This window comes from Lucilia sericata, unplaced genomic scaffold (assembly GCF_015586225.1).
Source record: "Lucilia sericata isolate MDLA Ls3-8-SP2 unplaced genomic scaffold, ASM1558622v1 Contig000555F_arrow, whole genome shotgun sequence".
Classification (NCBI taxonomy): domain Eukaryota; kingdom Metazoa; phylum Arthropoda; class Insecta; order Diptera; family Calliphoridae; genus Lucilia; species Lucilia sericata.
Window position 1 is genome coordinate 6,967 of NW_023994565.1, and position 24,866 is coordinate 31,832.

At 34.1% G+C, this 24,866-nt stretch overlaps 4 protein-coding genes and 1 pseudogene across 4 annotated transcripts; all 5 read left to right on the forward strand.

Moving 5' to 3' along the window:
* Positions 1–1,490: 1,490 nt before the first annotated feature.
* LOC119606152 lies at positions 1,491–3,243 on the forward strand (annotated as a pseudogene).
* Positions 3,244–5,941: 2,698 nt separating this feature from the next.
* On the forward strand, positions 5,942–7,582 carry LOC119606153 (cytochrome P450 6A1-like). Its single transcript, XM_037959549.1, has 2 exons — positions 5,942–7,073; positions 7,136–7,582. The coding sequence occupies exons 1-2, from the start codon at positions 6,002–6,004 to the stop codon at positions 7,552–7,554; spliced, it is 1,491 nt and encodes a 496-aa protein (XP_037815477.1). The 5' UTR covers positions 5,942–6,001; the 3' UTR covers positions 7,555–7,582.
* Positions 7,583–9,836: 2,254 nt separating this feature from the next.
* Positions 9,837–11,471, forward strand: LOC119606154 (cytochrome P450 6A1-like). The gene is given in 3 exon segments (XM_037959550.1): positions 9,837–10,620; positions 10,623–10,949; positions 11,012–11,471. Coding segments are annotated over 3 exon segments (1,488 nt in total). The 5' UTR covers positions 9,837–9,878; the 3' UTR covers positions 11,431–11,471.
* Positions 11,472–14,668: 3,197 nt separating this feature from the next.
* Positions 14,669–24,753, forward strand: LOC119606155. Its single transcript, XM_037959552.1, is given in 8 exon segments — positions 14,669–15,787; positions 15,857–16,279; positions 18,856–19,512; positions 19,729–19,902; positions 20,024–20,378; positions 23,587–23,755; positions 23,812–24,241; positions 24,302–24,753. Coding segments are annotated over 8 exon segments (3,717 nt in total). The 5' UTR covers positions 14,669–14,694; the 3' UTR covers positions 24,718–24,753.
* On the forward strand, positions 18,769–20,519 carry LOC119606148 (cytochrome P450 6A1-like). The gene is given in 3 exon segments (XM_037959546.1): positions 18,769–19,902; positions 19,962–19,985; positions 19,988–20,519. Coding segments are annotated over 3 exon segments (1,509 nt in total). The 5' UTR covers positions 18,769–18,812; the 3' UTR covers positions 20,383–20,519.
* Positions 24,754–24,866: the final 113 nt, after the last annotated feature.

Genomic DNA, 24,866 nt, shown 5'->3' on the forward strand with positions numbered 1-24,866 from the left:
CAGTTCGTTCGTTCGTTCGTTCGGTCGTTCGTTCGTTCGTTCGTTAGTTCGTTCGTTCGTTCGTTCGTTCGTTCGTTCGTTTCGTTCGTTCGTTCGTTCGTTCTTCGTTCGTTCGTTCGTTCGTTCGTTCGTTCGTTCGTTCGTTCGTTAGTTCGTTCTTCGTTCGTTAGTTCGTTCGTTCGTTCGTCGTTCGTTCGTTCGTTCGTTCGTTCGTTTCGTTCGTTCGTTCGTTCGTTCGTTCGTTCGTTCGTTCGTTCGTTCGTTCGTTCGTTCGTTTCGTTCGTTCGTTCGTTCGTTCGTTCGTTCGTTAGTTCGTTCGTTCGTTCGTTCGTTCGTTCGTTCGTTAGTTCGTTCGTTCGTTCGTTCGTTCGTTCGTTCGTTCGTTCGTTCGTTCGTTCGTTCGTTCGTTTCGTTCGTTCCGTTCGTTCGTTCGTTCGTTCGTTCGTTCGTTCTTGTTCGTTCGTTCGTCGTTCGTGCCTGCCCCCCTTTCCTTGTGCTGTCCTTTTCCTCTCCATCTCCTCCCCCCTTCCTCCTCGTCTCGGTGCCCCCTTTCTCCCTCCTTCCCCTGCATCTTCTTTCCCTCCCTACCTCCTTCTATTCCACTTCCCTTTCCCTCGACGTTTATTTCTTCTACCGCTCCCGACCTCTTTACTCTTAAACTTTTGTTTTCTGTTTATAACTTAAATAGTTATCTATTAGTATTATGCAGATACGTTAAACTTTTGGGATTTAACAAACAAAGGCCTTAAATACTGGAAAATTCTATTTCCCAAAAGTTTTGCCACAACTTCTTTCACACATACTTGGCCAGACAGTTGACAGCAAAGAAATTTGTAGAAAGTTTGTTTTTAACGTTTCACTACAGAAATTTACACCTTGCGATATTTGTTTTGCAGTTTTCGGTGAGTTGAGAGGGTAGGGTACTAGACAACAGTAAAATATCTTAAGCTAATAACTTAATATAACTTAATTGTTATTTAAAGCTAAATCATTACTTTACTGCTACACATTTCTCTGTTATATATATATCGAAATGTTTCCAATAAATTCCACCAATTTATAAATCATGGTTTTTAATTGTCCGTTTGATTTACCCCTCCAGAAAGCTCAAGTAATGTTTAATTATAAAACAAAAGGCTCATGCTTAATTTACATTATATATCAGGTATAGGCGATTATATTTTGAAATGGTACTATATTAACTAATCTATGTACTAATGTGTAGATTAGTACGAAATATGTTGATTGGGATCGTAGTTTTTTAGACTTAAGTCGATTATAATCGGTTCAGACTATAGTCGCTTCAGTTTATATTAAGACAACAATTGAATACATAATGTAGGGTACAAAAGAAATCTAATCGTTTCGCTTGAATGATAAGACAAAACAAAAACTCACTCTGACTCTCACAATATTCTTGAGACTTTTTTAACGCTCCAGTGGTATAAAATTATCTACAAACTCCAAGGCGTTCAACAGTTTTTACTCATTTCTCAAACAAAACGTTAGTGCGCTAAACAAACAAAAACAAACAATAACAATAATTTTAAATCATGGCTATAACTACAATTTTTCTATACCTAGTTATAATAACAACTACAGTGGCTATATATTTTATACGAAAACGTTTAAACTACTGGCAAGAACTGGGTATACCACACAATAAGCCCCACTTGTTTGCGGGTAATTTAATAGGACTACAAACCAAACGCAGCATAGCCGATTGTGTAAGACAAACCTACGAACAGTTTAAGGGTACAGGACCATTTTGTGGATTTTATTTCTTTCAAAGACCGGTGGCATTAGTGTTGGATGTGGCTTTAGTTAAAAATATTTTAATAAAAGATTTTTCAAATTTCACCAATCGTGGTTTGTTTCACAATGAGGAGGATGATCCCTTAACTGGGCACTTGTTTCTATTGGATGGTAATAAATGGAAAAATTTACGTCAGAAATTGTCACCCACTTTTACCTCGGGTAAAATGAAATTTATGTATCCCACCATCATACAAGTGGCAGAGCAATTTGTACAGATTTTTGGTGAACTAAGCCAGCACAACAATGTGGTGGAAATTAAGGAATTATTGGCTCGTTTTACCACCGATGTTATAGGCACCTGTGCCTTTGGCATTAACTGCAATAGTTTAAAGGATCCCCAAGCTGAATTTCGTTTAATGGGCAAACGTTCTTTAAACGAACGTAGACATGGTAATTTACTTATGGGTTTTATACAAGGTTTTCCCGAATTGGCCAAAAAATTACATATGAAGCTAGTGCCCGATGAAATTACCGAATTTTTTATGCGAATTGTCAAGGAAACAGTGGCTTATCGGGAGGCTAATAATATACAGACCAATGATTTCTTAAGTATTTTAATTGATTTGAAAAATGGCAAGGATGATGAAAAGGCTGTCAAGTTGAGTATCGAAGAAATGGCTGCCCAGGCTTTTGTTTTCTTTGTGGGTGGTTTTGAGACCTCTTCCTCTACCATGGGTTTTGCTCTCTACGAATTGGCTCAACATCAGGAGATACAGCAAAAAATGCGGCTTGAAATCAATACAGCCTTTGATGCTAACAATCACATCAGCTATGAGGCCTTGCACAATATGCCATATATGGGTCAGGTAATATCGGGTAAGTAATAAATGTAATTCACAACAGAAACATTTAATTGAAATATTTCCCAACCTAAGAAACCCTACGTAAATACACCATTGTACCTCATTTGAATCGTCAAGCTTTAGCCGATTATGTGGTACCCGGTCATCCCAAATATGTCATCAAAAAGGACATGCCTGTCATTATACCCGCCTATGGTATTCACCATAATCCCGATTTATATCCCGAACCAGAAAAATTCAATCCCGATCGTTTTAATGCCGCAAATGTTAAACAACGTGATGCCATCGAATGGTTAGCGTTTGGTGATGGCCCACGCAATTGTATATTTAGGCATGCGTTTTGGTTTGATGCAGACTAGAGTTGGACTAGCCTATCTTTTGCGTTACTTTAAATTTTCAGTCTGTGACAAGACTGAAATTCCCTTGGAGTGGGATAAAAAATCATTTGTTTTATCAACTAAAAATGGCATTTTCTTAAAGGTGGAAAAACTGTAAAGGCAATAGCCATATCATTTTAATCTATAATAAATATTATCTTAATTGCACTTATTAAATATGGATATTAATCTTAAATTATATATATATAAATTGTATTAATAAAAAACACATTTTTATAACGAAATTATAACAACAGTTTTTCATTTTAATTAAAAATTTTTATTGAAAAATTAACATATATTACGCGTCATTCTAATGCTTCTACTCATATGAAATAAAAAATAATTGTATTTGCCTCTTGCTAAAAAATTAATTTATTATAGTTATTACAAATTGTTCTATAAATCTGACATCACTTTTAACTACTAAATAAACCACAACAATGGCACGCGACTTTTAAATAAATACAAGTATTTAAATTAAACGCAATTATGATTTGTATAAACAATGATTAAGCAAAACTTTTGTATAAATAAATAAATTAAATTCAACAACAAAATAATTTTCAAATGCCGGTTGAATTTCAATGACTTCATAGAGTTTAGAAAAAAAGTTATAACGACGTTAATATACCCTGCTTGAGTTCAATTATAAGTCAGTTAAGTACAACACTAGCCCAGTTCTAGTTCAGTTCTAGTTCAGTTCTAGTTCAGTTCTAGTTCAGTTCTAGTTCAGTTCTAGTTCAGTTCTAGTTCAGTTCTAGTTCAGTTCTAGTTCAGTTCTAGTTCAGTTCTAGTTCAGTTCTAGTTCAGTTCTAGTTCAGTTCTAGTTCAGTTCTAGTTCAGTTCTAGTTCAGTTCTAGTTCAGTTCTAGTTCAGTTCTAGTTCAGTTCTAGTTCAGTTCTAGTTCAGTTCTAGTTCAGTTCTAGTTCAGTTCTAGTTCAGTTCTAGTTCAGTTCTAGTTCAGTTCTAGTTCAGTTCTAGTTCAGTTCTAGTTCAGTTCTAGTTCAGTTCTAGTTCAGTTCTAGTTCAGTTCTAGTTCAGTTCTAGTTCAGTTCTAGTTCAGTTCTAGTTCAGTTTCTAGTTCAGGTTCTAGTTCAGTTATAGTTTCAGTTTCTAGTTCAGTTCTAGGTTCAGTTCTAGTTCATTCGAGTTCATTTCTAGTTTCATTTTCTAGTTCATTCTAGTTTCAGTTCTAGTTCAGTTCTAGTTCGTTCACGTCATTCTAGTTCATTTCTAGTTCAGTTCAGTTCATTCGAGTCAGTTCCTAGTTCAGTTTAAGTTCAGTTCTAGGTCCAGTTCTAGTTCAGTTTCTAGTTCCGTTCTAGTTCAGTTTAGTTCAGTCTATTCAAGTTCTAGTTCAGTTCTAGTTCAGTTCTCTAGTTCAGTTCTAGTTCAGTTTCCGTTTCTAGTCAGGTTCTAGTTCAGTTTCTAGTCCAGTCTAGTTCAGTTCTAGTTTCATTCTATTCACTTCTAGTTCAGTTCTAGTTCGTTCTATCATGTCCAATTTATTTAAAGACATATCAATATTTTCAGCTGACTCTGGCGTCTGACTATTTAGTCCATTTATAATATATATGTTATAAAATTTATACTGATTTTACAAATATATTTTTTTTAAATTTCTCCCCAGCCAACAACTTACTCGCATACAAAACAAAAATTTTAATAACAACTTAAATATAAACAAATTATGGGCAAAAGCAAACAAGTAGTGAATAGCTAATAAACAATTATATAAAAATGCAAAATAATGCTGATAAACGCGGCTGAGCTATTGAACAAGTAAATTAACAAAAGAGAGAGATCAAGATCAGAGAAATTTATTTAATTGAAATTTACTAGGAGGGGAGGCGTTATAAAATTATTTAAAAGTCGTTGTTGTATTTTTAAGTTTAAGAAAAACTTTTTTGTAGGTCAGTTAAGCAGTCAGATAAACAGGTTTAAAAGATTAAATAACAATAATTTAGATAATTATATAGAAACTATTATATCAAATAAGTAGGAGAATAAGTATAGAAGAGATAACTTAAAAAAAATTATCTTAGCATGATTTTACAAAAATACAAAATTATTAGTTGGGATAGGTCAATAGCTTTTGTAAAAAAAATAAATATTTCTACCACACTTAAGCTTCATTGCTTTACCTAATTATCACTGTTATATAAGTCTTTCTAGATAATTACTTTTAGAATTAATCAACATTTTGTAAAGTCATAAGTGACGAACAATTAATATCTTTCAATACACTTTGCAAATTATTTTATCATTAAGTAGTTCTCTCACAATCTAGCAATTAAAAACAAAAAAAATAAAATACAGTCGGGCGAGGCCGACCATATAATACCCAACACCAGTTATAAAAATAAAATGTGATTTAGTTTTCATAATAAAGTATTTAAGTTGAATTGTATCTTGTCTTAGATATACTTAAGCCATTTATTATTTATTAAGCCAATTATATTGTAGACATTTAAGCCATATTTTGAAGGGGGCTTTGTATAGGGGCTAGGGTCAAATGAGGCCTTATCATTATAAAATTCGTCAGCGTCATCAAGGCTAGTATGTCGAGATACGAGTTTATTAAACATAGTTATGAACTTAAGAGCCCTATTCGAGGGTTCAGTTGTATGGGGCCTAGGTGAAATAATGGACCGATGTTAACCATTTTCAATAGGCTTCGTCTATGGTACAATAGTAGATCATGTACAAAATTTCATTGAAGTATCTTCAAAATTGCGATCTGTAGTTTGATTACTAACACGACACAGATCGGTACACTTTAAGTTGGGTATAGGACCAATATTATTGTGCGTTACAAACACCAGCACAAACCTACTATACCCACCCCACTAAGGTGGTATAGGGTGTAAAAATAGCCAAACTACTACAGATAAGGTTCCACGTTCTAGTGTATAAAAACTGTTCGGTTTTTGTTAAAACAGTTTATTTATTCTTCGACCATAGTTTGGTTAACAAGTTGTTTATTTAATTTTGTCGAAGATGGAAGTGACTGCGGCATTACTTTACATCATCATAGCCATGGTTTCAGTGGCTATATATTTTGTGAAACGAAATATGAACTACTGGAAAGATCAGGGAATACCACATGAAGAACCACATCTATTAATGGGCAATTTTAGAGGTCTGCGCACCAAATATCAAGTGGGTGAGATAATAGGGAATTATTATAAAAAATTTAAGGGCACTGGACCCTTTGCTGGTATCCACATAGTACAACGTCCCGGAGTGGTATTGTTGGATAAGGCCCTTATTAAAAATGTGCTTATAAAAGATTTCAATAACTTTGTTAATCGGGGCATGTATTACAATGCGAAAAATGATCCCTTAACGGGTAATCTGTTCTTTTTGGATGGTCAATTATGGAGAGTTTTAAGAAACAAATTGTCACCCACTTTTACCTCGGGTAAAATGAAGTACATGTTTCCTACTGTTCTAAATGAGGCCGAGAAATTTATGGAAGTTCTGAAGGAGAAAGTAAATGAAGACCCTATAGTGGATGTACGTGATATGCTGGGTCGCTTTACCACCGATGTAATTAGCAGTGTTGCTTTTGGTATTGAGGTGAACAGTTTGAGAAATCAAAATACTGAATTTCCTCGATTAGGCCGAAAATTGACAGAACAGCCTCGCCACAATGCTCTGATAATGGCTTTTATTGATGGCTTTCCCAATTTATCGCGTAAATTGGGCATGCGCATAGTGCCCGAAGATGTTCATCAATTTTTCATGAAAACTATAACCGATACCATTACCTATAGAGAGAAACATAAAATAGAAAGAAACGACTTCTTGAAACTATTACTGGATATTAAGAATAACGAAGAATTGTCGGGTTTAACTATAGAAGAAATGTGTGCCCAGGTGTTTGTTTTCTTTTTGGGAGGATTTGAGACTTCTTCTTCTACCATGTCATTTACCTTATTCGAGTTGGCATTAAATCCTCACTTACAAGATCGTTTAAGAGAAGAGGTAAATGAGACCTATGACAATCATCAAGGATATAACTATGAATGCCTAAAGAATATGACATATTTGGATCAAGTATTATCAGGTGATTACAAACTAAAATTCTAAACTTTTTATAAAGATTTTTAAGCATTTATTTTATTATAGAAACTTTACGTAAATATCCTATTGTGGCACAACTTAACCGCCAGGCTGTTGGGGACTATGTGGTGCCCGGTCATCCTGAGTATGTGATTAAAAAAGGCATGCCCGTTTTGATACCAGTTTTGGGCATTCACCATGATTCCGAATTTTATCCCAATCCTCAGGAGTTTGATCCAGAACGTTTTGCTCCCGAAGTGGCCAAACAACGTGATCCTATTGAGTATTTACCATTCGGTGATGGTCCACGCAATTGTATTGGTGAACGTTTTGGCAAAATGCAATCCCGTTTAGGTTTAGCCAACTTGATTAGAAACTTCCGTTTCTCCACTTGTTCTAAGACTGAAATACCCATTAGGTTAGATCCTAAGGCTCCCACATATTCACCTAAAAATACTATTTATTTGAAAGTGGAAGCTATTTAATAAATGTTAAAATAATTATGTTAAAAAACTTATTTGTTTTATTATTAAAAAATGAGTGTTAAAAATGTTTTAAACCCTATTTTAGTTCAGTTCTAGTTCAGTTCTAGTTCAGTTCTAGTTCAGTTCTAGTTCAGTTCTAGTTCAGTTCTAGTTCAGTTCTAGTTCAGTTCTAGTTCAGTTCTAGTTCAGTTCTAGTTCTAGTTCAGTTCTAGTTCTAGTTCAGTTCTAGTTCAGTTCTAGTTCAGTTCTAGTTCAGTTCAGTTCTAGTTCAGATCTAGTTCAGTTCAGTTCAGTTCTAGTTCAGTTCTAGTTCAGTTCTAGTTCAGTTCTAGTTCAGTTCTAGTTCAGTTCTAGTTCAGTTCTAGTTCAGTTCTAGTTCAGTTCTAGTTCAGTTCTAGTTCAGTTCTAGTTCAGTTCTAGTTCAGTTCTAGTTCAGTTCTAGTTCAGTTCTAGTTCAGTTCTAGTTCAGTTCTAGTTCAGTTCTAGTTCAGTTCTAGTTCAGTTCTAGTTCAGTTCTAGTTCAGTTCAGTTCAGTTCTAGTTCAGTTCTAGTTCTAGTTCAGTTCTAGTTCAGTTCTAGTTCAGTTCTAGTTCAGTTCTAGTTCAGTTCTAGTTCAGTTCTAGTTCAGTTCTAGTTCAGTTCTAGTTCAGTTCTAGTTCAGTTCTAGTTCACTTCTAGTTCACTTCTAGTTCAGTTCTAGTTCAGTTCTAGTTCAGTTCTAGTTCAGTTCTAGTTCAGTTCTAGTTCAGTTCTAGTTCAGTTCTAGTTCAGTTCAGTTCTAGTTCAGTTCTAGTTCAGTTCTAGTTCAGTTCTAGTTCAGTTCTAGTTCAGTTCTAGTTCAGTTCTAGTTCAGTTCTAGTTCAGTTCTAGTTCAGTTCTAGTTCAGTTCTAGTTCAGTTCTAGTTCAGTTCTAGTTCAGTTCTAGTTCAGTTCTAGTTCAGTTCTAGTTCAGTTCTAGTTCAGTTCTAGTTCAGTTCTAGTTCAGTTCTAGTTCAGTTCAGTTCTAGTTCAGTTCTAGTTCAGTTCAGTTCTAGTTCAGTTCTAGTTCAGTTCTAGTTCAGTTCTAGTTCAGTTCTAGTTCAGTTCTAGTTCAGTTCTAGTTCAGTTCTAGTTCAGTTCTAGTTCAGTTCTAGTTCAGTTCTAGTTCAGTTCTAGTTCAGTTCTAGTTCAGTTCTAGTTCAGTTCTAGTTCAGTTCTAGTTCAGTTCTAGTTCAGTTCTAGTTCAGTTCTAGTTCAGTTCTAGTTCAGTTCTAGTTCAGTTCTAGTTCAGTTCTAGTAGTTCAGTTCTAGTTCAGTTCTAGTTCAGTTCTAGTTCAGTTCTAGTTCAGTTCTAGTTCAGTTCTAGTTAGTTCAGTTCTAGTTCAGTTCTAGTTCAGTTCTAGTTCAGTTGTAGTTCAGTTCTAGTTCAATTCTAATTCAGTTCTAGTTCAGTTCTAGTTCAGTTCTAGTTCAGTTCTAGTTCAGTTCTAGTTCAGATCTATTTTAGTTCTTGTTCAGTTCTTAATCATTACAATTAATATATTAAAATAACATTGTCAATATTTCGACTTACTATAGACAGTCTGAGTAATTTAGTTCGTTTATAGAATATAATGTTATAAACATTTTTTTAGTTCTCCCCATCGAACAACTTATTCGAATACAAACAATGATTTGGTAAAAAAAACTTAATAACAACTTAAAATATAAACAAATTAGTTCAACAAATTATGGACACTAGCAAACAGGTGATGAATAGCTAATAAACAATCATAAAAAATGCAAAGTAATGCTGATAAACGCTACTGAGCTATTGAACAAGTAAATTAGCAAAAGAGATAATAGATAATTATGAAATAGAAACCATTTTTGAGAGAAGCAGTAGATAAAATGCGTATAACACTGTTATAAGAGAGATTACATTAAAGAAAAGTTATCTTAGCATGAATTTTCAAAAATATGTACAAAATTATCACAAAAATATATTGCTACCACACTTAACATTCATTGCTTTATCAATTCTATAAAGTTATCAAGATAATGACTTTTAGAATTAAAGAATTATTATCAAAAGATAACCCACTTTAAATCATATCAATAATAACTTTGATGTTCTTCTAATTTTTGCCAAGTCATATGTGAGAAACAATTTATAGCTTTCAGTACTTTTTGCCAAAATTTTATCTTTACACTCACACTCTCGCAATTAAAAACAAAAATGGCCAATATACAGCAGATAAGAGTCCACGTTCTAGTATATAAAAAGTGTTGGATTTAACAAAATCAGTTTATTTATACTTCAAACATAGTTTTGTTAACAAGTTGTTTATTTAATTTTGCCGAAAATGGAAGTGACTACGGCATTACTTTACTTCATCATAGCCGTAGTTTCAGTGGCTTTATATTTTGTCAAACGAAATCTAAACTACTGGAAAGATCAGGGAATACCACATGAAGAACCACATTTATTAATGGGCAATTTTAGAGGTCTGCGCACCAAATATCAAGTGGGTGAGATAATAGGAAATTATTATAAAAAATTTAAGGGTACTGGACCCTTTGCGGGTATCCACATAGTACAACGTCCCGGAGTGGTGTTGTTGGATAAGGCCCTTATTAAAAATGTTCTTATAAAGGATTTTAATAACTTTGTTAATCGCGGCATGTATTACAATGAGAAAAATGATCCCTTAACCGGTAATCTATTCTTTATGGATGGTCAGTTGTGGAGAGTTTTAAGAAACAAATTGTCACCCACTTTTACATCGGGTAAAATGAAGTACATGTATCCTACTGTTCTAAGTGTGGCCGAGAAATTTATACAAGTTCTGAAAGCGAAAGTAAATGAGGACCCTATAGTGGATGTACGTGACATGCTGGGACGCTTTACCACCGATGTGATTAGTAGTGTTGCTTTTGGTATTGAGGTGAACAGTTTGAGAAATCCCAATTCTGAATTTCCTCGATTAGGCCGTAAATTGATAGAACAGCCTCGCCACAATGCTCTGATCATGGCTTTTATTGATGGCTTCCCTAATTTATCGCGTAAGTTGGGCATGCGCATAGTGCCCGAAGATGTGCATCAATTTTCATGAAAACTATAACCGACACTATTGCCTATAGAGAAAAACATAAAATAGAAAGAAATGACTTCTTAAAACTATTGTTGGATATTAAAAACAATGAAGAATTGTCGGGTTTAACTATAGAAGAAATGTGTGCTCAGGTGTTTGTTTTCTTTTTGGGAGGCTTCGAGACATCCTCTTCTACCATGTCATTTGCCTTATTCGAGTTGGCTTTAAATCCCCATTTGCAGGAACGTTTAAGAGAAGAAGTAAATGAGGCATATGAAAATCATAAAGGTTTTAACTATGAATGTCTTAAGAATATGACCTATTTGGATCAAGTATTATCAGGTAATTACTAATAAAAGTACAAACATTAAAAACCGATGTTTTAATAACTTCTATTAATATAGAAACTTTACGTAAATATCCCATTGTGGCTCAACTTAACCGCCAGGCTGCTCAGGATTATGTCGTGCCCGGTCATCCTGAGTATGTGATTAAAAAAGGCATGCCCGTTTTGATACCAGTTTTGGGCATCCAACATGATCCTGAATTTTATCCCAATCCTCAAGAGTTTGACCCAGAACGTTTTGCTCCCGAAGTGGCGAAACAGCGTGATCCTATTGAATATTTACCGTTTGGTGATGGTCCACGCAACTGTATTGGCGAACGTTTTGGCAAAATGCAATCCCGTTTAGGTTTAGCCAATTTGATTAGAAACTTCCGTTTCTCCACCTGTTCTAAGACTGAAATACCCATTAAGTTAGATCCTAAGGCTGCCACCTATTCACCTAAGAATACTATTTATTTGAAAGTGGAAGCTATTTAAGATTTTGTTTAATAAATTTTAAAATAATTATGTTAAAAAAACTTATTTGTTTATTTATTAATTAGTGAGTGTTAAAAATGTTTTAAAACCCATTTCTAGTTCAGTTCTAGTTCAGTTCTAGTTCAGTTCTAGTTCAGTTCTAGTTCAGTTCTAGTTCAGTTCTAGTTCAGTTCTAGTTCAGTTCTAGTTCAGTTCTAGTTCAGTTCTAGTTCAATTCTAGTTCTGCTCTAGTTCAGTTCTAGTTCAGTTCTAGTTCAGTTCTAGTTCAGTTCTAGTTTTAGTTCAATTCTAGTTCAGTTCTAGTTCAGTTCTAGTTCAGTTCTAGTTCAGTTCTAGTTCAGTTCTAGTTCAGTTCTAGTTCAGTTCTAGTTCAGTTCTAGTTCAGTTCTAGTTCAGTTCTAGTTCATTCTAGTTCAGTTCTAGTTCAGTTCTAGTTCAGTTCTAGTTCAGTTCTAGTTCAGTTCTAGTTCAGTTCTAGTTCATTCTAGTTCAGTTCTAGTTCAGTTCTAGTTCAGTTCTAGTTCAGTTCTAGTTCAGTTCTAGTTCAGTTCTAGTTCAGTTCTAGTTCAGTTCTAGTTCAGTTCTAGTTTTCAGTTCTAGTTCAGTTCTAGTTCAGTTCTAGTTCAGTTCTAGTTCAGTTCTAGTTCAGTTTTAGTTCAGTTCTAGTTCAGTTCTAGTTCAGTTCTAGTTCAGTTCTAGTTCAGTTCAGTTCAGTTCTAGTTCAGTTCTAGTTCAGTTATAGTTCAGTTATAGTTCAGTTCTAGTTCAGTTCTAGTTCAGTTCTAGTTCAGTTCTAGTTCAGTTCTAGTTCAGTTCTAGTTCAGTTCTAGTTCAGTTCTAGTTCAGTTCTAGTTCAGTTCTAGTTCAGTTCTAGTTCAGTTCTAGTTCAGTTCTAGTTCAGTTCTAGTTCAGTTCTAGTTCAGTTCTAGTTCAGTTCTAGTTCAGTTCTAGTTCAGTTCTAGTTCAGTTCTAGTTCAGTTCTAGTTCAGTTCTAGTTCAGTTCTAGTTCAGTTCTAGTTCAGTTCTAGTTCAGTTCTAGTTCAGTTCTAGTTCAGTTCTAGTTCAGTTCTAGTTCAGTTCAAGTTCAGTTCTAGTTCAGTTCAAGTTCAGTTCTAGTTCAGTTCTAGTTCAGTTCTAGTTCAGTTCTAGTTCAAGTTCAGTTCTAGTTCAAGTTGAGTTCTAGTTCAGTTCTAGTTCGGTTCTAGTTCAGTTCTAGTTCAGTTCTAGTTCAGTTCTAGTTCAGTTCTAGTTCAGTTCAAGTTCAGTTCTAGTTCAGTTCTAGTTCAGTTCTAGTTCAGTTCTAGTTCAGTTCTATTTCAGTTCTATTTCAGTTCTAGTTCAGTTCTAGTTCGGTTCTAGTTCAGTTCTAGTTCAGTTCTAGTTCAGTTCTAGTTCAGTTCTAGTTCAGTTCTAGTTCAGTCTAGTTCAGTTCTAGTTCAGTTCTAGTTCAGTTCTAGTTCAGTTTTCTAGTTCAGTTCTAGTTCAGTTCTAGTTCAGTTCTAGTTCAGTTCTAGTTCAGTTCTAGTTCAGTTCTAGTTCAGTTCTAGTTCAGTTCTAGTTCAGTTCTAGTTCAGTTCTAGTTCAGTTCTAGTTCAGTTCTAGTTCAGTTCTAGTTCAGTTCTAGTTCAGTTCTAGTTCAGTTCTAGTTCAGTTCTAGTTCAGTTCTAGTTCAGTTCTAGTTCAGTTCTAGTTCAGTTCTAGTTCAGTTCTAGTTCAGTTCTAGTTCAGTTCTAGTTCAGTTCTAGTTCAGTTCTAGTTCAGTTCTAGTTCAGTTCTAGTTCAGTTCTAGTTCAGTTCTAGTTCAGTTCTAGTTCAGTTCTAGTTCAGTTCAGTTCAGTTCTAGTTCAGTTCTAGTTCAGTTCTAGTTCAGTTCTAGTTCAGTTCTAGTTCAGTTCTAGTTCAGTTCTAGTTCAGTTCTAGTTCAGTTCTAGTTCAGTTCTAGTTCAGTTCTAGTTCAGTTCTAGTTCAGTTCTAGTTCAGTTCTAGTTCAGTTCTAGTTCAGTTCTAGTTCAGTTCTAGTTCAGTTCTAGTTCAGTTCTAGTTCAGTTCTAGTTCAGTTCTAGTTCAGTTCTAGTTCAGTTCTAGTTCAGTTCTAGTTCAGTTCTAGTTCAGTTCTAGTTCAGTTCTAGTTCAGTAGTTCAGTTCTAGTTCAGTTCTAGTTCAGTTCTAGTTCAGTTCTAGTTCAGTTCTAGTTCAGTTCTAGTTCAGTTCTGGTTTAGTTCTAGTTCTGTTCTAGTTCAGTTCAGTTCTAGTTCTAGTTCAGTTCTAGTTTAGTTCTAGTTCAGTTCTAGTTCTGTTCTAGTTCTGTTCTAGTTCTGTTCTAGTTCTGTTCTAGTTCTGTTCTAGTTCTGTTCTAGTTCAGTTCTAATTCTCGATAAATTTAAAATTTCAACACAATATCGTATTTAAAATGTAATTGGAGTTAATCAATATAACAGTGAAATTTTTTATTCATATTTATTTCGTCCAGAAGTCAGATAATGTTCAATGTCCCAGCAACTTAGTAATTGGTACCATTCTTATCAAATTTCCCACGAGTTTTTTTTAGAAACAACAAATGTCTTATGAAATGTCAACATTAGGTTACTAAACTACCTTGTTTATACTAGAAACATTGTTATTGTAGTTCTTTAAAGTTTTGGCACAATTTGTTTAGAAAATGATTTGGCAATTTCAGTGATAAGAAAGTGCCGGTATTAGACACAACAATATGACAAGAATACTTAATAAATAATTAAAAACTTGTCATTGCAAATATAGAAAATTAAATATATTTTTGTATTAATGTGGTATAAGTAAGTAGTATGTTTAGTTAGTTTTTATGTTTGTTACACACGAAATTTTGCTCAACTGTTGAAATTTTCCCAAAAAAAAAAATCATATTATTGCTTGTTGTAGGTGAATTGTCGTATTTTAATCGAAATATTAAATTTTAATTGAAATATCGAATTTTCATTTTATATTTTTGGTGAAATATTATATATTTGATGAAATATGGCTAAATATCTATAGTGAAAACTTTTAACACCAAATAAACAAATTTCTCACACAATTTGAATCGCCTAACGTAGAGTGCAAGTTGTCTAATCATTAAAACTGAAAATGACATCCAGATAATTATCAATACAGTTGAATACTCAAGAACACTTTTACACAAATACAAACAAAAACAGAATGCAATTTGTGCTACAAGCTATAAAAACTCGGACTATTGGTCATGCTTCAGTCATTTCGGAAAAGTTGATTTTTAAATAAAGATCCACTATGGCAGTAATAACAACGTACTTACTTTACCTTATAATTGTCGTAGTTTCCGTGGCATTATATTTTATTAAACGCAACCTTAATTATTGGAAAGATCTGGGTATACCTCACGAAGAACCGCATTTGTTATGGGGCAATTTAAAGGGTTTACGTACTAAATACCATATTAGTGAAATAGCAGCAAATTATTATAGAAAATTTAAGGGCAGCGGTCCATTTGCGGGTTTACTTTTTATGCAACGTCCAGGTGTGGTGCTATTGGATAAAACTCTTATCAAAAATGTGCTCATTAAAGATTTCAATAATTTCACCGATCGTGGTTTATACTATAATGAGAAAACGGATCCTTTGTCGGGACATTTATTTTTAATAGATGGCCAAAAGTGGAAAATTTTAAGAAATAAACTATCACCCACATTTACTTCGGGCAAAATGAAATATATGTATCCTACTTTGTTAAAAGTGACCGATCAACTTATTAGTGTTATGAAAGAGAAAGTAAACCAGGATCCTATGGTTAATATGCACGATATGCTGGGACGTTATACCACTGACATTATAAGTAGCTGTGCTTTTGGCATTGAGTGCAATAGTTTGGGTAATCCTAATTCAGAATTTCCCCGCATGGGTAAAAAGTCCATAAAAGAACAGAGACACAATACTATTGTCATGGCCTTGATAGAAAATTTCCCTCGTTTGGCACGTAAACTGGGCATGCGCATATTCCCCGAAGATGTTCATCAATTCTTTATGAGAACTGTAAAGGATACTATAGCCTATAGAAAAGAACATAAAATACAAAGAAATGATTTCTTAAATATTTTACTTGAAATGAAAAATAATGAAAATGATAAATCGGCTCTAGGTGGTTTAAGTATTGAAGAAATCTGTGCCCAAGTATTTGTGTTCTTTCTGGGTGGATTTGAAACCTCATCTTCAACTATGACATATGCTTTACATGAATTGGCTCAACAGCACGAATTGCAAGAACGTTTAAGACAAGAGGTTAATGAGGTATTTGAAAATAGTTCGGATGGTAAAATAACATATGAAGATCTAAAAAATATGAGCTATTTACATCAAGTGATATCAGGTAAATAAGAATGTTTGGATTATTTAAAGTCATTGGGAAATATTGTAAAAAAAATGCTTTCATTTTCAGAGACTCTGCGCAAACATCCCGTTGTAGCCCAGCTGCATAGACAGCCTCTTAATGATTATGTAGTCCCTGGCTTTCCCCAGTATGTGATTAAAAAAGGCATGCCTATTTTAATACCCGTACTGGGTTTACAACATGACCCTGAGCTATTTCCCCAACCAGAAGTATTCGATCCTGAACGTTTTATACCCGAAATGATCAAACAACGTGATTCGGTGGACTACATGCCGTTTGGTGATGGCCCTCGCAATTGTATTGGTGAACGTTTTGGTCAAATGCAAACACGTTTAGGTTTAGCATATCTAATAAGAAATTTCCAATTCTCCACATGTCCCCAGACTGAAATACCCCTAGTTATTGATCCCAAAGCCATGGCATATGTACCGAAAAATAATGTTTATCTGAAATTAGAGGAAATAAGTTGCTAATAAGTTATATACATAGGTATATCATTATATGTAGACTTTTATAATAAATATTAAATTAAAAAATATTCTAAATGCAACTTAATTTAGGTGCAGTTAAACCGAAAGTTATCAATAGATTTTAAATTCATTTAAAATTTTATAAACAAATAACAGAAATACATAGAGAATATTAATGCAGTTTGAAATTGTTTTTAGTATTCAAATTTATTTCAATTAAGTTTGGAGCAAAATGACTATATTACTGCTTGTATTAAGAGAGAGAGAGAGAGAGTGAGAGGGAGAGTAAATGTATAGGACAAGTAAACAAATGATAATTGAATTAAAAATTATAATAGAGAATACCCTACATAATTGTTAACATTAAATAAATTCATAGTATTTGGTGAAATACTGAACAGTTTTTTAAAATATCATATAATTGATGAACTTTTGTATTTAAGGGAAATATCGAATTTATAGTGAAATATGGTATATTCTATGATATATTGTATTTTTAGTGAATTTTAGTATTTTTGGTAAAATATCGCATTTTATGTGATATGTCGTATTTTTGGTAAAATGTTATATTTTGGTGAAATTTTGAATTTTTGGCGAAATTTTAAATTTTTTGTACATTTTCACATTTTTAATTTTTGGTGAAATATTGAATTTTTGGTGAAGTTTTGAAATTTTAAGTGAAATATCATTTTAATTTTAGGTGATTTGCTGAAATATCTTATTTTAGATGAAAGAATATTTGGTGAAATATTGTATTTTTAGTGAATTTATCACATTTTTGGTGATATATAGTATTTTATGTAAAATATCATATTTTAGGTGAAATGTAGAATTTTTTTGTGAAATTTTTAGTTTTTTTTTTGTGAAATTTTGTATTTTTGGTCAAATATTTTATTATTGGTGAAATTTTAAGTGAAATATTATATATTTTATTTTAGGTGAATTAACTTATATTTGCTGAAATATCTTATTTTAGTTGAAAGAATATTTGGTGAAATATTGTATTTTTAGTAAATTATCACATTTTTGGTGAAATGTAGTATTATAAGTAAAATATCGTATTTTTTGGTGAAATATTGATTTTTTTGTGAAATTTTTTATTTTTGGTGAAATTTTTAGTTTTTTGGGAAATTTTGAAATTTTAAGTGAAATATTATTTTTTTTAGTTTAGGTGAATTAACGTCCATTTGCTGAAATATCTTATTTTAAGTGAAAGAATATTTTGTGAAATATTGTATTTTTAGTGAATTGTCACTAAATATTTTAATTAAAATATCGTATTTAAGGTGAAATGTTGAATTTTTTGTGAAATTTTTAATTTTTGGTGAAATTTTTTGAAATTTTATATAAAAAATTATATTTTTTAGTTTTAGTGAATTAACTTATATTTCTTGGAATATCTTATTTTAGGTGAAAGAATATTCGGTTAAGTATTGTTTTTTTTAGTGAATTATCACATTTTTGGTGAAATATAGTATTTTTAGTGAAATATCGTATTTTAGGATATATGTAGAATTCTTGGTGAAATATTCCATTTCAATGAAATATTTGGTGACTTATCGAATATTTGCTGAAATATCTTACTTTAGGTGAAGGTTTAATTTTTGGTGAAAAATTGTATTTTAGGTGAAATGTAGAATTTTTGGTGAAATATTGTATTTTTGGTGAAATATTGTATTTTTGGTAAAATATAATATTTTTGATTGAATATCATATTTTTGATAAAATAAGTATTTTATTTAAAATATTGGAATTTTTGTGAAATATCGCATTTTTAGTGAAATATCATATTTTTGGTGAAATATAGTATTTTGGTGAAATATCGTAAATTTTCTAAAAAAAATAACTCCTACAACCTCTTTAACTGTTGTTTGTTATCCATGTTCATTCATGGCGATTTATATAATATCGTAAATTTAAAATGAGTTCCTGAAAGTACCGTAATATAATGACTTAGTCCACTAAGAATCGATTCTTCCAAAAATGATTACCATGATTTTACTCATTCATTACATTTATGCTAATTTATAATACCTGTATGTATGTATCGTTAATAATATATGGATCAGGGTGTTTATCGGAAGGGTGCCAATTATGGGTCAATTATAGATCGAACTATATATAATTTTGTATATAATTTAATTTATTTTATCCTCCTAGCTACTCTAGTTTAGATTCTATATAGTTTTTAAAAGCACGGTTGAATATAGCTAGATCTTCTCAGAAGCTAACAAGAGTCCAGTACAACTTTTATGGATGTACGAACGATACTATGATATTTTACAAACGGAATGATAAATTAAATATACCTCCATCGCATTAGATAGTTAGCAAACACAACTATAGTTTCTACCTATCTCTCTCTCTCTCTCTCTCTCTTATCACAGAGCACAAAATTCACAATCATTACTAGACCCATACAATTAAGTTTACAAATTTCTTATCATATAATATATACACAATCTCAGACTGATACTGACAACTAGTTAGTGTTCAGTCATTAAGCAGACGTTCATTATATTAAATTAAAAACCATGGAAGTAACATCACTATTGCTGTATCTCATAATCGTCTTAGTTTCGGTGGCATTATATTTTATTAAACGTAATCTAAATTATTGGAAAGATCGGGGTATACCACATGAAGAACCTCACCTTATATGGGGAAATTTAAAGGGTTTGCGCACCCAGTATCATATTGGAGAAATAGCAGCAAATTATTATAGAAAATTTAAGGGCAGCGGTCCCTTTGCGGGTTTACTTTTTGTACAACGTCCAGGAGTAGTGCTACTGGATAAAGCTCTTATCAAAAATGTGCTTATTAAAGATTTCAATAATTTCACCGATCGTGGTATGTACTATAATGAGAAATCAGATCCCTTGACAGGCCATTTATTTTTGGTGGATGGCCAAAAGTGGAAAATTTTAAGAAATAAACTGTCACCCACTTTTACTTCGGGCAAAATGAAATTTATGTATCCTACTTTACTAAAAGTGACCGATCAATTTATTAGTGTAATGAAAGAAAAAGTAAAGGAGGATGCTATTGTCAATATACAAGATATGTTGGGACGTTATACCACCGACATTATAAGTAGCTGTGCTTTTGGAATTGAATGTAATAGTTTGGTTAATCCTAATTCGGAATTTCCTACAATGGGCAAAAAAGCTATGAGGGAACAGAGACACAATGCTGCGGTCATGGCCTTGATTGAAAATTTCCCGCGTTTAGCGCGTAAATTGGGCATGCGCATATTCCCCGAAGATGTTCATCAATTCTTTATGAGAACTGTGAAGGATACTATAGCCTATAGAGAAGAACATAAAATACAAAGAAATGATTTCTTAAATATTTTACTTGAAATGAAAAATAATGAAAATGATAAATCTGGTTTGGGTGGCTTAAGTGTTGAAGAGATTTGTGCTCAAGTGTTTGTTTTCTTTTTGGGAGGTTATGATACTTCTTCAGCAACCATAACTTATGCTTTATACGAACTGGCTCAACAGCCCAAATTGCAGGAACATTTAAGACAAGAGATTAATCAGGTGTTTGAAAATAGCGAAGATAACCAAATAGCATATGAAGATCTAAAGGATTTGAAATATTTACTACAAGTATTAGCGGGTAAGTTTTAATTTTCATTTAAACTATATTTAAGTCATTCATTATATTATCTATTTTAGAAACCCTGCGCAAATACCCTAGTGGTCCATTACTTTTCGCAAAGCTTTAAATGATTACATAGTTCCCGGTCATCCTAAGTATGTGATTAAAAAACACATGCCTATTTTAATACCTGTACTGGGATTGCATCATGATCCTGAATTCTACCCCAAACCTCAAGAATACGATCCTGAACGTTTTACCCCCGAACTAGCCAGACAACGTGACTCTATGGAGTATTTACCCTTTGGAGATGGTCCCCGCAATTGTATTGGTGAACGTTTTGGTCAAATGCAAACACGTTTAGGTTTAGCTTATTTAATTAGAAATTTCCATTTCTCTACTTGTTCTCAGACCGAAATACCCATTATATCTGATCCGAAATCTTTTACATATTTACCGAAAAATATAGTTTATTTAAAGGTGGAGGAAGTAATGTAAATAACACCTGCTGTTTGATGAATTATCTAATCATCAGTTGGCTAACGCTAATAGGCATTAGCCGAAACATTAATTTGCTTTTGGCGATAATTAGAATTAATTACATATGTTAATAAAGCGTTTTGAGAGAACATAAATAGTACTTTTACTCTTATCTAAAATGGCATTTTGTATCCTATACTACTAAAAATAATTATAGGGAACGATCAGTCCCACTGTCTGTTAAAATCATGGTTGTTGGTATAAGATAAAATTTTGCAAAAATTATGCGTTTCTTCTCTAAAAATTTGAATCTGGGACCAATTGCTAGCATGGAAAAGCGATCGAAATTTCCAAGAAAATTTCTAAAATTCTAGAAATTTAGTTAGTTAGTTAGTTAGTTAGTTAGTTAGTTAGGTAGTTAGTTAGTTTTAGTTAGTTAGTTAGTTAGTTAGTTTGTTTGTTAGTTAGTTAGTTAGTTAGTTAGTTAGTTAGTTAGTTAGTTAGTTCGTTTCGTTCGTTCGTTTCGTTCGTTCGTTCGTTCGTTCGTTCGTTCGTTCGTTCGTTCGTTCGTTCGTTCGTTCGTTCGTTCGTTCGTTCGTTTTCGTTCGTTCGTTCGTTCGTTCGTTCGTTCGTTTTCTTTCGTTCGTTCGTTCGTTCGTTCGTTCGTTCGTTCTTCGTTCGTTCGTTCGTTCGTTCGTTCGTTCGTTTCGTTCGTTTCGTTCGTTCGTTCGTTCTTCGTTCGTTCGTTCGTTCGTTCGTTCGTTCGTTCGTTCGTTCGTTCGTTCGTTAGTTCGTTCGTTCGTTCGTTCGTTTCGTTCGTTCGTTCGTTTCGTTCGTTCGTTCGTTCGTTCGTTCGTTCGTTCTTTCGTTCGTTCGTTCTTAGTCGTTCGTTCGTTCTTCGTTCGTTCGTTCGTCGTTCGTTCGTTCGTTCGTTTCGTTCGTTCGTTCGTTCGTTCGTTCGTTTCGTTCGTTCGTTCGTTCGTTCGTTCGTTCGTTCGTTCGTTGTTCGTTAGTTCGTATTCGTTAGTTTCTTCGTTCTTAGTTCGTTCGTTCGTTCGTTCGTTCGTTCGTTCGGTCGTTCGTTCGTTCGTTCGTTCGTTGCCCGGTTAGTTCGTTCGTTCGTTCGTTTCGTTGTTCGTTCGTTCGTTGCTCGTTACGTTCATTCGTTCGTTCGTTCGTTTCGTTAGTGCGTTCTTCGTTCGTTCCGTTCGTATCGTTCGTTCGTTAGTTCGTTACGTTCGTTTCGTTTCGTTCGTTGTTACGTAGTTCGTTCTACGTTCGTTCGCGTTCGGTCGTTCGTTAGTTCGTTCGTTCGTTAGTTAGTTCTTCGTTCGTTCGTTCGTTCGGTTCGTTCGTTCGTTCGTTAGTTCGTCGTTTCGTTACGTTTCGTTCGTGCGTTCGTTCGTTCGTTCGTTCGTTCGTTCGTGGTTCGTTCGTTCGTTCTTCGGTTCGTTCGGTCGTTCGTCGTTCTCGTTCGTTCGTTCGTTCTTCGTTCGTTCGTTCGTTCGTTCGTTCGTTCGTTCGTTCGTTCGTTCGTTCGTTCGTTCGTTCTTCGTTCGTTCGTTCGTTCGTTTCGTTCGTTCGTTCGTTCGTTTGTTCGTTCGTTCGTTCGTTCGTTCGTTCGTTCGTTCGTTCGTTCGTTCGTTCGTTCGTTCTTTTTCGTTTCGTTCGTTCGTTCGTTCGTTCGTTCGTTCGTTCGTTCGTTCGTTCGTTCGTTCGTTCGTTCGTTTCGTTCGTTCGTTCGTTCGTTCGTTCGTTCGTTCGTTCGTTTTCGTTCGTTCGTTCTTCGTTCGTTCGTTCGTTCGTTCTCGTTCGTTCGTTCGTTCGTTCGTTCGTTCGTTCGTTCGTTCGTTCGTTCGTTTCGTTCGTTCGTTCGTTCGTTGTTCGTTCGTTCGTTCGTTTTCGTTCGTTCGTTCGTTCGTTCGTTCGTTCGTTCGTTCGTTCGTTCGTTGTTCGTTCGTTCGTTTCGTCGTTCGTTCGTTCGTTCGTTCGTTCGTTCGTTCGTTCGTTCGTTCGTTCTTCGTTCGTTCGTTCGTTCGTTTCGTTCGTTCGTTCGTTCGTTCGTTCGTTCGTTCGTTCGTTCGTTCGTTCGTTCTTCGTTCGTTTCGTTCGTTCGTTCGTTCGTTCGTTCGTTCGTTCGTTCGTTCTTGTTCGTTCGTTCGTTCGTTCGTTCGTTCGTTCGTTCGTTCGTTCTTCGTTCGTTCGTTCGTTCGTTTTCGTTCGTTCGTTCGTTCGTTCGTTCGTTCGTTCGTTCGTTCGTTGTTCGTTCGTTCGTTCGTTCGTTCGTTCGTTCGTTTCGTTCGTTCGTTTCGTTCGTTCGTTCGTTCGTTCGTTCGTTCGTTCGTTCGTTCGTTCGTTTTCGTTCGTTCGTTCGTTCGTTCTTTTCGTTCGTTCGTTCGTTCGTTGTTCTTCGTTCGTTTTCGTTCGTTTCGTTTCGTTCGTTCGTTTCTTCGTTCGTTCGTTCGTTCGTTCGTTCGTATCGTTCGTATCGTTCGTTCGTTCGTTCTCGTTCGTTCTGTTCGTTTCGTTCGTTTCGTTTCGTTAGTTCGTTCGATTCGTTTCGTTCGTTCAGGTTCGTTCGTTCGTTCGTTCCGTTCGTTCGTTCGGTGTTCGTTCGTGCGTTCGTCGTTCGTTCGTTATTCGTTCGTTCGTTCGTTAGTTTTGGTAGCCAACTGCCCACAACCGTTACGCTACCTCGCCGAATTTCATTGTTCATCGCTTTGAGTGATGCTCCCAACCCAGATGCACTGGAAATAGACAGAAAGAAATTCCTAATAAGTCCCAAAAATGGGATAAAAAAGGAGAGAAGAATAAATTAATTCGCTGCAACAACAGATCAATTTCTCTTGGGAAAAAGCTTTCTTGTAAGAGAGAAGATTAGTTCCTCAAAAAATAATAGCTTTTCATATGTTTTTGCATTTCTCATTATTCAGTATTAATTCTGAAGTTGATAAAAGTGTTTAAAAAAGTCAAACGACGAGCAAAAAATGTTTCTAATATTTGGTAGCTTAGTATTTTCTCTAATAAATATTTTAATATTCTCCCTATACAATCGATATACCTATTGGAAAAGGCGTGGGGTTTTATATGAGACAGCTGTACCGCCCTTTGGAAATTTCCAGGGATTAGGCAAGACCAAACATATCAGTGATATTCTTAATAAACTATATAGAAAATTTAAAGGCAAAGCTCCTTTTTGTGGAGTTTATATTTTCTATCCAGATCAGCCGTTTTACTTGATTTGGATTTAATTAAGAATGTCTTAATCAAGGACTTTGGCAGTTTTCAAGATCGTCATGCTTTTCATAATGTGGAAGAAGATCCCTTAACAGGACATTTGGTAAATTTGGAGGGAGAAGAATGGCGTGCCATGAGAGCAAAACTAACACCGGTATTTACTTCAGCTAAAATGAAGTATATGTTTTCCACGATGTTGGCAGTGAGTAGGAATTTTTCCGAGACTTTAAGAACAGAGTTAGCCAACAGCTTAGATCAGGTATTAGAAATAAAAGATCTTTGTGCCAGATTTACTACAGTTTTTACTATCGTTTGGCTAATAATATCAAACGTAATGATTTCATAGATTTATTAATAGAATTAAAAAGTAAAACTGATCAATTAGAACACAAAGCTCACGGAATAGATTTGTCACAAGGTTTGACCATCGAGCAAATGGCAGCCCAAAACTTTGTATTTTTCCTAGGAGGTTTTGAAACATCTTCGACTACCATATCATTTTGTCTTTACGAATTGGCCAAACATATGGAAATACAAGAAAAATTAAGACAAGAAATATAGCAGACGATTAAGGAAAGCAACAATGTTATTACGTATGAAGGGGTAAATTCCATGTTATATTTGGAACAAGTTATAGCAGGTAATTATTGCCCAACTATTAAAATTTAAAATGTTATTAAATGTATATATGTTTCTTTAGAAACTCTGCGTCTATATCCCGTTTTAAGCAATTTGGTGCGCTATACCAATACTGACTACCGAATACCCAATACAGACTTAGTGCTAGAAAAAGGCACCGGTATAGTTATACCCATCTCTGGCATACACACGGATCCGGAATATTATGATGAACCTATGAAATTTAATCCCAATCGTTTTTTGCCAGAAGAAATAGAAAAACGTCACAAAGCTGCCTATTTGCCCTTCGGTATTGGTCCACGCAATTGTATTGGTGCTCGTTTTGCTAAAATGCAAACTAAATTGGGTTTAATTTTCCTTCTTCGCCACTATCGTGTTGAGTGTTGTGATCGTACCGAAATACCTATAGTATTGGATAAGAAAAACTTTATGATGGCCCCAAAAAATGGCGTATATTTGAGAATGGTTGAGGTGTAATTATTAGAAAAATTAAAATAAATATCTTTTAAACTATAATTTGTCTTTTCTTAATTATACAACTAAGATTTAAAAATACAACAGTTCTACTTCAGTTCTAGTTCAGTTCTAGTTCAGTTCTAGTTCAGTTCTAGTTCAGTTCTAGTTCA

Coding starts and splice junctions, on each gene's coding strand:
- LOC119606153 (XM_037959549.1), top strand. CDS start 6,002: ATGGAAGTGACTGCGGCATTACTTTACATCATCATAGCCATGGTTTCA. Junction 7,074..7,135: donor TTTGGATCAAGTATTATCAG/GTGATTACAAAC, acceptor ATTTTATTATAG/AAACTTTACGTAAATATCCT.